The 12,708-nt window shown below is 38.0% G+C and overlaps 1 protein-coding gene across 1 annotated transcript in view; it reads right to left on the bottom strand.

The window, feature by feature from the left end:
• Nucleotides 1-12,708, bottom strand: part of CCDC7 (coiled-coil domain containing 7) — a 422,824-nt gene that overhangs the window by 257,062 nt on the left and 153,054 nt on the right. Inside the window, exons 17-18 of the mRNA XM_049881615.1 lie at nt 12,178-12,472; nt 10,063-10,164 (exon numbers count right to left, since the gene is read on the bottom strand). Coding sequence (XP_049737572.1) covers nt 10,063-10,164; nt 12,178-12,472 — 397 coding nt within the window. The remainder of the gene's footprint in view (nt 1-10,062; nt 10,165-12,177; nt 12,473-12,708) is intronic.

Genomic DNA, 12,708 nt, shown 5'->3' with positions numbered 1-12,708 from the left:
GTTGATCCTATTTTTTCTTTATAATCTGTATAACTTTTGGTTTATATTTAGGTTTTTGATCCATTTTGAATTAGTTTTTGTACATAGTGTAAGGTATGGGTCGTTTCATTTTTTTACAGATGGACATCCAGTTTTGCCAGCACCATTTGTTTAGAAGACTGTCTTTTCCCCATTTGATGGACTTTGGGTCTTTGTTGAAGATGGGGTGACAATAGGTGGATGGATTTATACCTGGGCTCTCAGTTCTGTTCCATTGGTCAATGTGTCTGTCATTGTACTAGGCTGTTTTGACTACCGTAGCTGTATAGTAGGTTCTGAGGTCATGTAGTGCAAGTTCTCCTCCTTTCTTCTTCTTCAATAGTGCTTTACTTATCCGTGGCCTCTTTCCTTTCCATATAAAGTTAATGATTAGTGTTTCCATCTCATTAAAGAATGCTGTTGGTATTTGGATCAGGATTGCACTGCATTTGTAGATTGCTTTGGGTAGAATTGACATTTTCACAATTTCAAGTCTACCTATCCATGAGCATGGTATGTTTTTCCATTTATGTAGGTCTCTGTTGGTTTCTTGCAGTAGTGTTTTTAGTTTTCTTTGTATAGATCTTTTACATCCCTGGCTAGATTTATTCCAAATACCTTTTTATTATAAATGGTATTGCTTTCTTGATTTTCTTCTTGTAGTTCTCTTTATTGGTGTATAGAAATCAAACTGATTTTTGCATGTTTATTTTGTGTCCTGCTACTCTGATGAATCTTTCTATTAGTTCCAGTAGTTTTCTCGTGGAGTCTTTCAGGTTTTCTATGTATACTATTGTCTCATCTGCAAATAGGGACTTTTTTACTTCTTTACCAACTTGAACGCACTTTATTTCTTTTTCTTGCTTTATTGCTCTAGTTTGGACTTCCAGCACAGTGTTAAACAGGAGTGGTGATAAAGGGCATCCTTGCCTTGTTCCTGTTCTCAAGGGGTATGTTTTCAGCCTCTCTCCATTAAGAATGATGTTGGCTGTTGGTTTTGTATAAATGTCCTTTATTATGTTGTTGAATTTCCCTTCTATGCCTATTTTATTGAGAATTTTTAACAGGAATGGGTGTTGGACTTTATCAAACGCCTTTTCTGCATTGATTGAGATGATCACGTGATTTTTTTTTTTTATGTGATGGATTACATTGATTTTCTAATGTTGAACTATCCTTGAATACCTGGTATGAATCCCTCTTGATGTATTATTTATATATATATTTTTTAATCTGATGCTTAATTCTATTAGAATTTTTGCATCTATCTTTATGAGAGACATGGGTCTGTAATTTTCTTTTCTGTGATTCCTTTGCCTGGTTTTGGTATCAGGGTTATGCTGGCTTCAAAGAATGAATTTGGAAGTATCTCTTCCTTTTCTATGTTCTGAAATAGTTTGACTGGTACTGGGAAAAACTCTTCTCTGAATGTTTGGTAGAATTCTCTAGTGAAGCCATCTGGGCCAGTGCTTTTATTGTTGGAGTTTTTTTTTTGTTGTTTTTGTTTTTTTAACCTTTTCAATCTCTTGTTATGGATTTGTTCAGTTTTGCAACTTCAGTTTGTGTTAGTTTGGGCAGGTTGTGTGTTTCTGTCATTTACAGATTGACGTCTCTGGTTCCCTGTTGTAAAGTTTTTAGGTTTGTTTTACCCTTGAGATTTCATTACCTAGGTTGGTATCTGAATGATGCTGTCTTATGTGCTAAATTCAGGATGCTGTCTGATGTTGTGGTTCTCTAACCAAAAGACTCCCTTTAATAATTCTGGTAAGTTTGGTTTAGTTTTTACATATTCCCTTAATTTCTGTTTATCTGGAAATGTCCTATTTAGCCATCATATTTGAGCCAGAGCTTTGCGGGATATATTATGCTTGGTTGGCAGTTTTTCTTTCAAGATTTTGTATATGTCATCCCATTGCCTTTTTGACTCCATTCTTTCTGGCAAGTAATCAGAAATTAGTCTCATTGTTTTCCCTTTGCATGTCACTTTTCATTTTTCTCAAGCTGGTCTCAGTATTCTTTCTTTGTCTTTGGTTTTAGCGAGTGCGATTATGCCATGCCTTGGTGATTTTCTTTTGGGGTCTATCCTATATGTGGTTCGTTGAGCTTCTCGGATAGTCGGCTTTTCATCTTTCATATTAGGAAGTTTTATGTCGTCAACAATCCTCTCTCTTTTTCTGCTATTTCCCCCTGTTCTGGAACTCCAATCACATGCAAGTTTTTGCTTTTGTTTGTAGCCCACATCGTTCTCAAGACTTCTTCATTTTAACTTGTTCTTTTCTCTGATTTTTCCTCAAAGTGGTAGCCTGTCTTCTGTTGTTTCAAATTTTCTCCTAAAACCTTCTATTGCACAGTTCATTTCTGAAATCTTGTTTATCTTTTGGATTTCTAACTGCTGTTATTATATGATTTCTGGTTATTTATTTTGACATTTTGTTCCTGTATTATTTCCCTGATTTCTTCCATTGCTTTTCTGTCTTTTCTATGATTTTGTCCATTTTTTCCTTATTTTGTCTGTATTTTCCTTTATCTGTTGGGGAACCTTGGATATTAGAGTTCTGAATTTCCTATCAGGTAGTTCCAGTGCCTCTTCTTCTAGCAAAAAGTAAACTAGTGTTTTATTTTGGTCACTTTCTGGAGCCATCCTCTCCAGTTTTCTTATATTTTTTAAAATTGTCTGCTGTGTCCAAGACATTTGGGAATTATTGTCTTCATTTATTGATAGTAGATTTGATTGTTTCATCCTGCTTTTTTGGTTTATTTGGTTATGTCTGAGCAGGTGGGCTGGGTGTGCTTTGTTGCTTGCTCATCTGTGGGCACAATACTTCTCACCACCTTGTCCAGGTAAGTAGGGCCGGTCACTCAGCTATGGTGCAGCAGGTGGGTCCAGCATGGGTGGAGGCTCAGGGATGGGTAGTTGGTGGCACAAACTGTGGGCAGTATGGTGGGGTCCAGGGGAGTGTGTTGGTATTCTTAGGGGCGTGGCACTCAGCACACAGTGCAGATAGGCAGGAAGGAAAGGAGAGGATGTGGTGTGCAGAGCTAAGTGGGTAGGTGAAAGAAGAGAAAGAAAAGAGAGAAACAAAGGCAAAAAAGAAGTAAAAAAATACAAAGAAAAAATGTAAGTAAAATATCAGTGTGTAAAATTTGGTGAGTGGGAGCGGGGCAGACCTGGTGAGGCTGTGTGCTGGTGGCTCTCTGGCTGAGAGGTGTGACTCAGCCTGTTGAGCAGTGTGGGCGGCTCACAGGGCTAGGTGGACAAGCGAAAGGAAAGGAAAGAAAGGAAAGAGAGAAGAAACCAACAATCAAACAAATAAGAATAAATAAATAAATATTAAAAACTAAAAGAAAAAAGGTCAGGGGGCATTGGCTTTTGGGGGTGGGACAGAGTTGGGGTGGTGGCGAGCTGATGACTCTTCACCAGGTGGCACTGCATGGCCTGTAAGGAAGGGGCAGAGGCAGCACAGGGCCTAGATGGGAGGGAGAAGGAAAAGGAGAAAAGGAAAGATAAAGAAAAATATATGGCACTGAGGGAGCTGGCCTGTGGAAGCAGTGCAGCCTTGGGGATGCCATGTGCCAGAGGCTCTCCAGTCATGCAGTACAGCACAGCCCACCAAGAATTTGGGGGTGGCACACAGGGCTGGGTGGATGGGAGAAAGGAAAGGAAGAAAGAGAGAGAAAAGAAACAACAACCAAAAAAAAAAATCAAAAAACAAACATATGAATAAAACCACAAACAAAAAAAAAAAAAAACATGGCACTGCAGGGGCCAGCTGGTAGAGGTGCGGCAGAGCCCAGAGGCAGTGAGCTAGCATGTCTCCAGCCAAGCAACTGTGGCCCATTGGAAAGCAGCGAAGGCCTCATACAAAGAAGGGTGTGGGGTGGAAAAACGTGCATCCCTGGTTACTGGGTGCTCTGTCTCCTGTTGGAAGCTCTGTGAAGTTGCCTTCTCGTACTCCCTGTCTGAGTTCTTTGGTGGCTGTGGTCCAAATTGGCAAATCCAGCCATGTTAACCGGTATGGGGCCTCCACTCCATAGCTCTCCTCGTTCTCTGTTCTCTGTCAGTTTCTTATTCCATTCGGAGCTTGATCCAGTTCTTAATCCTTCGTTTGGTACTTAGGGTTCCAGGATTGACATTTGTATCTGTTTTATGTAGTTTTTCAGGTCTTTGCTGCAGAGGGACGGCATGTTGGTTCCGTCTCTATTTCAGCATTTTAGATACATCATTCCATTGCCTTCTGGCCTCCGTGGTTTCTGAGGAGAAACTGGCATTTAATGTTGGAATTCTTTTGGATGTCACTATTTGCTTCTCTCTCATCACTTTCAGAATTCCTTATTTTTAGCTTTTGGGAGCCTGATTATAAAGTGTCTCAGTGTGGATCCTACTTGGCATTTGTTGAGCTTCTTAGATTTCTAGGCTTATGTCCTTGATCAGACTTGAAAAGCTTTCTGCCATTATTTCCTCAAATATTCTTTCTGTTCTTTTCTCTCTCATCTCCTTACTATGACGTGTATGTTGGCTTGCTTTATGTTGTCCCATAGTTACATCAAACTGTGTTCAGTATTCTTGTGCTTTCTCCTTTGCTGTTCTTCAGACTCAAAAATTTCAACAAACTTATGTTCTAGTTTACAGATTCTTTCTCTCACCTGTTCAACTCTATTGTTCAATCCTTCCATTGAGTTTCTTATTTCAGTTTTTATCACTTTCAGTTCTAGTATTTGTTTGTTTTCTTTTATGGTGTCTATCTCTTTGTTTATATTCTCATTTTGTTCATCCATTGTTTTCCTAATTTCCTTCAGTTCTTTGTGTTTTCCTTTAGTTCTCTGAGCTTGTGTGATATTGTTGCATTATATTTTTCCGTTCTGTTCATTTTTCAGGCTTCCATAAATACAATGTCTCTCCTTTCATCTTGTTCATGTGGGTGAGTCATCATTTCCATTCCCTTAGTATTTCTTGTACTCTTTTGTTGACTTCATGGTGTTAGATTTTTGCTTGATGATAGCCTTGTCAGTTCTGCCCAGCATTCAGTGTTACTGACAGCACTGTTTTCTGAGCACAGCCTTCCACACTTGTTTGTTATTCCCCTTCACTCTCTACTCCAGACCAGGTTTTCATCTCTCAGCAGCTCTCAAATAGAATTGAGAGCATGCACTAATCAATATGTCCACCAGAGGGCACTGCGTTCATTCTTTAGTTATCTCTCTCCACTGCTTTAATTTGCTTTATGACCTTTTGGAACACTCCTGTAACTGAATATGGAGCCCTGACCCATTGAACTATGTGCAAGGTGCTCAAAAAAGCTCTGACATCCCTATCCAAAGTCTCCCCTCCCACTCTGTGAGGACCCTCCCGTCTCCAATTAGAGATGAGTTCCTTTCCCTTCCTGATGTATGGCCTGGGATGACTGGCACTGTAACCAACATCTGTGGGAGATGCTGCTAGTGGGCAGGGGAGCAGGCTCACCTTGAGCAATTCAGCTGAGAGATCTGTTCTGTTAAATTTACCAGAGCTCGGGCCTTTATCAATGTGCAGACAAACTGTGTGATCTCTGGGGTGAGAGATCTGCTGGAGCTGCTCTGTGGGTTCCTCTCGATGTGGCTGCAAGCTCACAGCTCTAGGAGGGTGGGTGCTGCTGCAGTTTGTGGATCTGCAGCGCTGGGAGGGTGAGATGTGAGAACCATATGTTGTTGTGGTTGTTGTCAGTTACCACAGAGTCCATTCCAACTCATGGCAGCCCCATGTGTATCAGAGTAGAGCTGTGCCCCATAGGATTTCAATGACTGTGACCTTTTGGAAGAAGATCACCACGCCTGTCTTCCAAGCCCATCCTCTGGGTGGGTTCAAACACCAACTTTTGGCTACTAGTTGAGTGCTTAATTATTCGTGCCACCCAGGGACTCCTTTTGAGGACCACACAGGAAGCACTTCTCCAACTTTTTAGTTCTATGATTTGGCTAGGCCCTTCTGCAGGCCTTGGCAACAGTCCTCTGCCCATATTTCTAGGTTTCTTCTGGGTCTGATAGAGAATTTTTGTTCTATTTCTTGGTGGTCTTGTATGGGGTAGGGAGGAGTCAAAAACTTGCTCCTGCTCATGCTGCCATCCTCAAAACATAGACTGAATTTTAACTACATAATGTGACATAAAAGAGAGCTGGATCCTGCTTTATGAGCTAATATTTTGAATTCTTTACGTTGATATTAAACAAATACTGTGCTATTTTTCAGTGTTTATGTTTTGTTTGTAAACAATGAGGTAAGAGAGCACATTTTAACCTGCAACTAATATATTCAAATTATTCCCCCAAAATACAAGGCTAAATTAGATATGAATTTCATTATATTTTTCAAATATTAGTACTAGTCACCTCTTTATGTACTAAATAAATTTACTTTAGGCAAATTCGCAGAATTATTTCTTTATGCTCTTGTTGTTGTTAGGTGCCATTGAGGCAGTTCTGACTCATAGTGACCCTATGTACAACAGGAGGAAACACTGCCTGGTCCTGTGCCATCCTCACAATTGTTATGCTTGAGCCCATTGTTGCAGCAACTGTATCAATCCATCTCCTTCAGGGTCTCCTCTTTTTTGATAACCCTTTACTTTACAAGCATGATGTCCTTCTCCAGGGACTAATCCCTCCTGATAGCATGTCCAAAGCATGTGAGACTTAGTCTCACCATCCTTGCTTCCAAGGAGCATTCTGGTTTTCCTTCTTCCAATACAGATTTGTTTGCTCTTCTGGCAGTCCACGGTATATTTAATATTCTTTGCCAACACCACAATTCAAAGGCATCAATTCTTCTTGTCTTCCTTATTCATCGCCTAGCTTTCACATGCATGTACCAACCGAAAAAACCATGGCTTGAGTCAGGCACATCTTAGTCTTCAAGGTGACATCTTTGCTTTTTAACATTTTAAAGAGGTTTCTTGTAGCAAATTTGTCCAGTGCAATGTGTTCTGTGACTTCATGACTTCTGCTTCCATGGTTGTTGATTGTGGATACAATCCAACTTTGATATTTTCTCTATTTATCCGGATATTGCTTGTTAGTCTAGTTGTGAGGATTTTTGTTTTCTTTATGTTGAGGCTGTGGTTTTTGATCTTCATTAGTAAGTGCTTCAAGTCCTCTTTCCTTTCAGCAAGCAATGCTGTGCCATCTGCATATCGCAGGTTGCTCATGAGTTTTCCTCCATCCTGATGGTGCATTCGTCTTCGTGTCGTCCAGCTGCTCTGTTTATTTTCTCAGCATACAGATTGAATAAACATGGTGAAAGGATACAATCCTGACACACACCTGTCCTAACTTTAAACCATGCAATATCCCCCTTGTTCTGTTCAAGAGGCTGTCTCATGATCTATGAACAGGTTCCTCGTGAGCACGTTAAGTGTTCTGGAATTCCTGTTTTTCAAAATGTTATCCATGATTTCTTATGATCCACGCAGTTGAATGCCATTGCATCGTCAACAAAACACAGGTAAACATCTTTCTGGTATTCTCTGCACTCAGCCAGCTCCATCTGTCATCAGCAATGATATCACTCATTTCATCTCTTCTGAATTTGGCTTGAATTTCTGGCAGTTCCCTGTCAGTGTACTGCTACAACCTCTTTTGAATGATCTTCAGCAAAATTTTACTTGCATGTGATATTAATGATATTGTTTGGTAATTTCTGCATTCAGCAGATCACCTTTCTTTGGAATAGATGTAAATATGGATCTCTTCTAGTCAGCTGGCCAAGTATCTGTTTTCCAAATTTCTTGGTATAGACAAGTAAGCACTTCCAGCACTGTATCCATTTTTTTTTAATCATCTCAATTCCTGGAGCCTTGTTTTTTGCCAATCCCTTCAGTGCAGCTTGGACTGCTTCCTTCAGTACCATTGGTCCTTGATCATATGCTACCTTCTGAAATGTCTGAACGCCAACCAATTATTTTTGATACAGTGACTCCATGTATTCTTTCCATCTTCTTTTGACGCTTCCTGCGTGGTTCAGTATTTTGCCCATAGAATCCTTCACTGTTGCAACTCAAGGCTTGAATTTTTTGTTCAGTTCTTTCAGCTTGAGAAATGCCAAGCATGTTCTTCCCTCTTGGTTTTCTAACTCCAGGTCTTTACAAATGTCATTATAATACTTTACTTTGTCTTCCAGAGCTGCCCTTTGAAATCTTCTGTTCAGCTCTTTGACTTCATCATTTCTTCTGTTTGCTTTAGCTACTCTATGTTCAAGAGCAAGTTTCAGAGTCTCTTCTGACATCCATTTTGGTCTTTTCTTTCTTTACTATCTTTTTAATGACCTTTTGCTCTCTTCATGTATGATGTCCTTGATGTTATTTCCACAACTTTTATGGTCTTAGGTCATTAGTATTCAGTGAATCAAATCTATTCTTGAGGTGGTCTCTAAATTCAGGTGGGATATACTCAAGGTTGTACTTTGGCTCTCATGGACTCCTTCTAATTTTCTTCAGCTTCAACGTGAACTTGCATAGGAGCAATTGATGACCTGTTCCAGAGTCGGCCCCTGGCCTTGTTCTGAATAATGATATTGAGCTGTTCCATTGTCTCTTTCTGCAAAGTCAATTTGATTCCTGTGTATTCATTCCATCCAGCAGGGTCCACGTGTATAGTCACTGTTTATGTTGTTGAAGAAAGGTATTTGTAATGAAGAAGTCTTTGGCCTTGCAAAATTCTATTATGTGATCTCTGGCATCATTTCTATCACCAAGGCCATATTTTCCAACTGATCCTTCTTCTTTATTTCCAACTTTTGCATTCCAATCACCAGTAATTATCGATGTATCCTGATTGCATGTTCAGCCAATTTCAGACTGCAGAAGTTGGTAAAAATCTTCAATTTCTTCATCTTTGGCCTTAGCAGTTGGTGCATACATTCAAATAATATTTTTATTAACTGGTCTTCCTTTTAGGCATATGGATATTATCCAATCACTGACAGCATCTTAATTCAGGATGGATCTTGAAATATTCTTTTTTGACAATGAAGCAATGCCATTCCTCTTCCATGGTAGAACACAGGATTGTCTGATTCAAAATGGCCAATACCCGTCCATTTCAGCTCACTAATGCCTAGGATATCAATGTTTATGCATTCCATTTCATTTTTGATGATTTCTAATTTTCCTAGATTCATACTTCATACATTCCTTCTTCCAATTATTAATGCATGTTTGCACCTGTTTCTACTCATTGTGAGTCGTGCCTCATCAGCAAATGAAGATCCCAAAAGCTTGACTCCACCTACATCATTAAGGCTGACTCTACTCTGAGGAGACAGCTCTTCCCCAGTTGTATAAATTAAGCCCAATACTTGATTAAAATTCAGAATATACATTGAATAAAAGAAAACTTCCCAACCATAATAAGGAATAGTTCTCTCACATAGATAACTGACCACCACAGATGAAACAATAGAGGCACTCCCATTTCAAAGCACAACAGAAGTGTGATGCTCCTGAATCTCAAATCACAATTAAATTTATTTTGAAAGATTAGGCCAATGCAAGAAAATATCTATTAAATATATAAGCTAGGTATGTTGGGGATCTGGTGGTGCAGTGGTTAAGCATTTGGCTGCTAACCAAAAGGTCAGCAGTTCAAATCCACCAACTGCTACTTAGAAACCCTATGGGGCAGTTCTACTCTGTCCTATAGGATTGCTATGAGTTGGAATCAACTTGACGGCCAATGGGTATGTTTTGTTTTGTTTTGTTTTTTAATGTTGGAAAGAACAAACAAATTTACCATTGTTTTTAATTATTGTATATCAAACATCTAAAGAATGCAATTAAAATTTGCAATTAATTATTCATACCAAAAATCTTTTTTTTTTTAATTCTACCCAGATGAATTTTGGTACAATATTAAATTAAGAATTCATAATGCCAGGTTCTGTTATTTGGTTGAGGCGGAACTATCACTTCCCGTTTACAAAGCTCTTACTGAAAAAGACTGTCCAAGTGATATAATGTTAACTCACCAAAAAACTCAGCTAATTTTTATAAAATTGTCAATATATTTCTGTACTACCTGATTGTTTAACAAGTCATGTGCATGTTTAATAATGCTCTCCCCACATTCACTTGTAATTATACTGTGGGAATGAACAAAATAATCATTCATGTTTTCATCCTGCAAAACAGAAAAACTTTTTTTACCTTGAAATTCTCCTCCTTCTTGGTAAGTTTGATTTTCAGTCTTACTTTGTAATTTCTCTTCTGACACACCAGTCTTAATAACAAAAGTTGCAATAAGAAATTACAAATTATATATCTAAAATTAGATAAATTGCTTTTTTCTACCTTTTTAAAGTAAAATAATCTTAAACATAAAATCGACACTCACATTAACTATTTTCAGGTTAACTACAGTTAAGGAACAGCATAAATTTGGGGTATTCTCACCACATCATGACAGCTAGGTAAACAGAAGCTGACTAATGTTGATTATTAACTGTCCTTACCTCACCCCACAAATTAATTATCACAACTACTAGGAAGCTGAAGAGATTCTAGGTACCTGGTACACATTTACAATGGTATGATTATCCGTAATTAGTTAATAAGCTCTCAGAAAACTGGGTTTGACTTCAGTTTTATTTTAACCAGTTTTGTGTTGTTATTGTTGCCTGTTGCCTTCCGACTTCCTATTACCCTAGTTGAAACTCTATTTATTTGCATTCTTTTAAAAAGAGAGCTACAATGTCATTGCAAAAAAGCTTTTAATATTTTTTGTTTATTTCTTGAATATATCACATAAAAAATAAGAACAATAAATGAACCTGTGAGGCATCCGGGAACACTGAACAGTATGAAGGAAGCCCATGCAATATTGTGATTCTGCCTCATAAACAGCTCCAATTGAACCAAGTGTCAATAATTATTACCATCTGTAATGGATTGTACTGTGTCCTCCAAAAATGTGCACCAACTTGGCTAGGCCATAATCCCCAGTCTTGTGTGATTGTCCACCATTTTGTCATCTGATGTGATGTTGAATATACCATGGACTACCAGAAGAACGAACAATTCTGTCTTAGAAGAACTACAGCCAGAACGGTCGTTAGAAGCAAGGATGGTGAGACTTTGGACATGTTATCAGGAGGGACCAGTCCCTGCACAAGGACATCATGCTTGGTAAAGTAGAGGGTCAGAGAAAAAAGGAAGACTCTCAACAAGATCGACTGACACAGTGACTGCACCAATGGGTTCACACATAGCAATGACTGTGGGGATGTTGCAAGACAAAGGAGTGTTTCATTCTGTTGTACATAGGGTCACTGTGAGTCAAAACAGACTCGATGGGACCTAACAACAAGTTTAGATTTATATTTTAGTCTATTTCAATTTTTAGATAAATGACTTACAGAATTATTTTATATGGCCACTTTAATAACTCCTATGATAAAACTATACTGTGAATAAATGTCAAGAAGGCACAGCTTTTTATCTTTTCTTTATTCCCAACATTTTAGCTCTAAGAATTTCTAATTAAAAAAATACTTTTTTAACAAAAGCAACTCTGATAATTTTTCTAGGTTTTGTTTAAAGATACGTAAAATTATGTTAATAACAGTAATATTAACACTAATATTAATACTGATTTAATGTAATAGAGCCCTGGTGGTGCAATGATTAAAAGTGATGGCTGCCAACCAAAAGGTCAGCTGTTTGAATCCACCAGCTGCTCTTTGGAAACCCTATGGGGCAGTTCTACTCTGTCCTGCAGGGTTGCTATGAGTCAGAATTTACTCATGGCAACAGGTTTTAATGTAATAATTATATAATTATAGTTATCTTATTGCTTAAAAATCTCTTTTTCGTAGATGAACTTGAAATGACAACAATGAAATTTTCCTTGTCTCAGGGATTGTATACTTTTTTTTATCATTAAAATTCTAATATAGGCCACAACATCTGTGTCAATGCTGATTAGATTTTTTATAAGTTAAAATAGTACTTTGATTCCCAAATATTACTTTAAAAAAAAAAGCCTCCTAAAAATAAAAATGTTGTATTAAAGAGCAAACTTTCTATTCTCTTGAAATAAGAAAATATTAATGAGTTTTTAATTAACTTAAGTAAATACTCAAGATATTGACAAAGTCCAGCATTCCAAAATAGTTTTCAAATTACTATATCATACCTTTGAGTTATACCTATCCTTTGATTTTCTTTTAGTAAAAAAAGGATGTGAAATAAGGGATGCTGTCACTGTTTCATTCCCTTCGGGTGACTGTCCAGCAGACAGTGGATCTTGACTTTCTTCGCTGGCTGAAGCCGACGTAAGGGATTTATCGTGGTTCTGTGATAAAGGTTCAGGGGACTGTTCTCCATCGAATGACATTTCAATTGAAGGCTCTAAGAAAGCTGCCTCGTGCTGAGACTTGAGGATCTGTGAAAGATCTGAAATGGCAGAGCTAGATCTTTTCTTCTCTGAGCTTTAGAATTACAAAACGTCTGGTATTAGATTATGTGAAGAGTACTTTGTATTTGCAACTGAAGTATCATTTTTCATAATCGATAAGGACAGTAAATATGCAATTATAATTATCCATTAGTTACTGCTAATACAAATATCAAAATGATGCTAGATAACAAATTGAAGATAGTAATATATCTTCTGGGATTTAAAAAGGACAATACAGGGAATTAACTCTTATTTAAAATACGCTAA

The sequence above is a fragment of the Elephas maximus genome, chromosome 4 (assembly GCF_024166365.1).
Source record: "Elephas maximus indicus isolate mEleMax1 chromosome 4, mEleMax1 primary haplotype, whole genome shotgun sequence".
In the NCBI taxonomy this organism is placed as follows: Eukaryota; Metazoa; Chordata; class Mammalia; order Proboscidea; family Elephantidae; genus Elephas; species Elephas maximus.
Note: the sequence above shows the minus strand (reverse complement) of the source record. Positions and strands in the feature narration are given on the sequence as shown.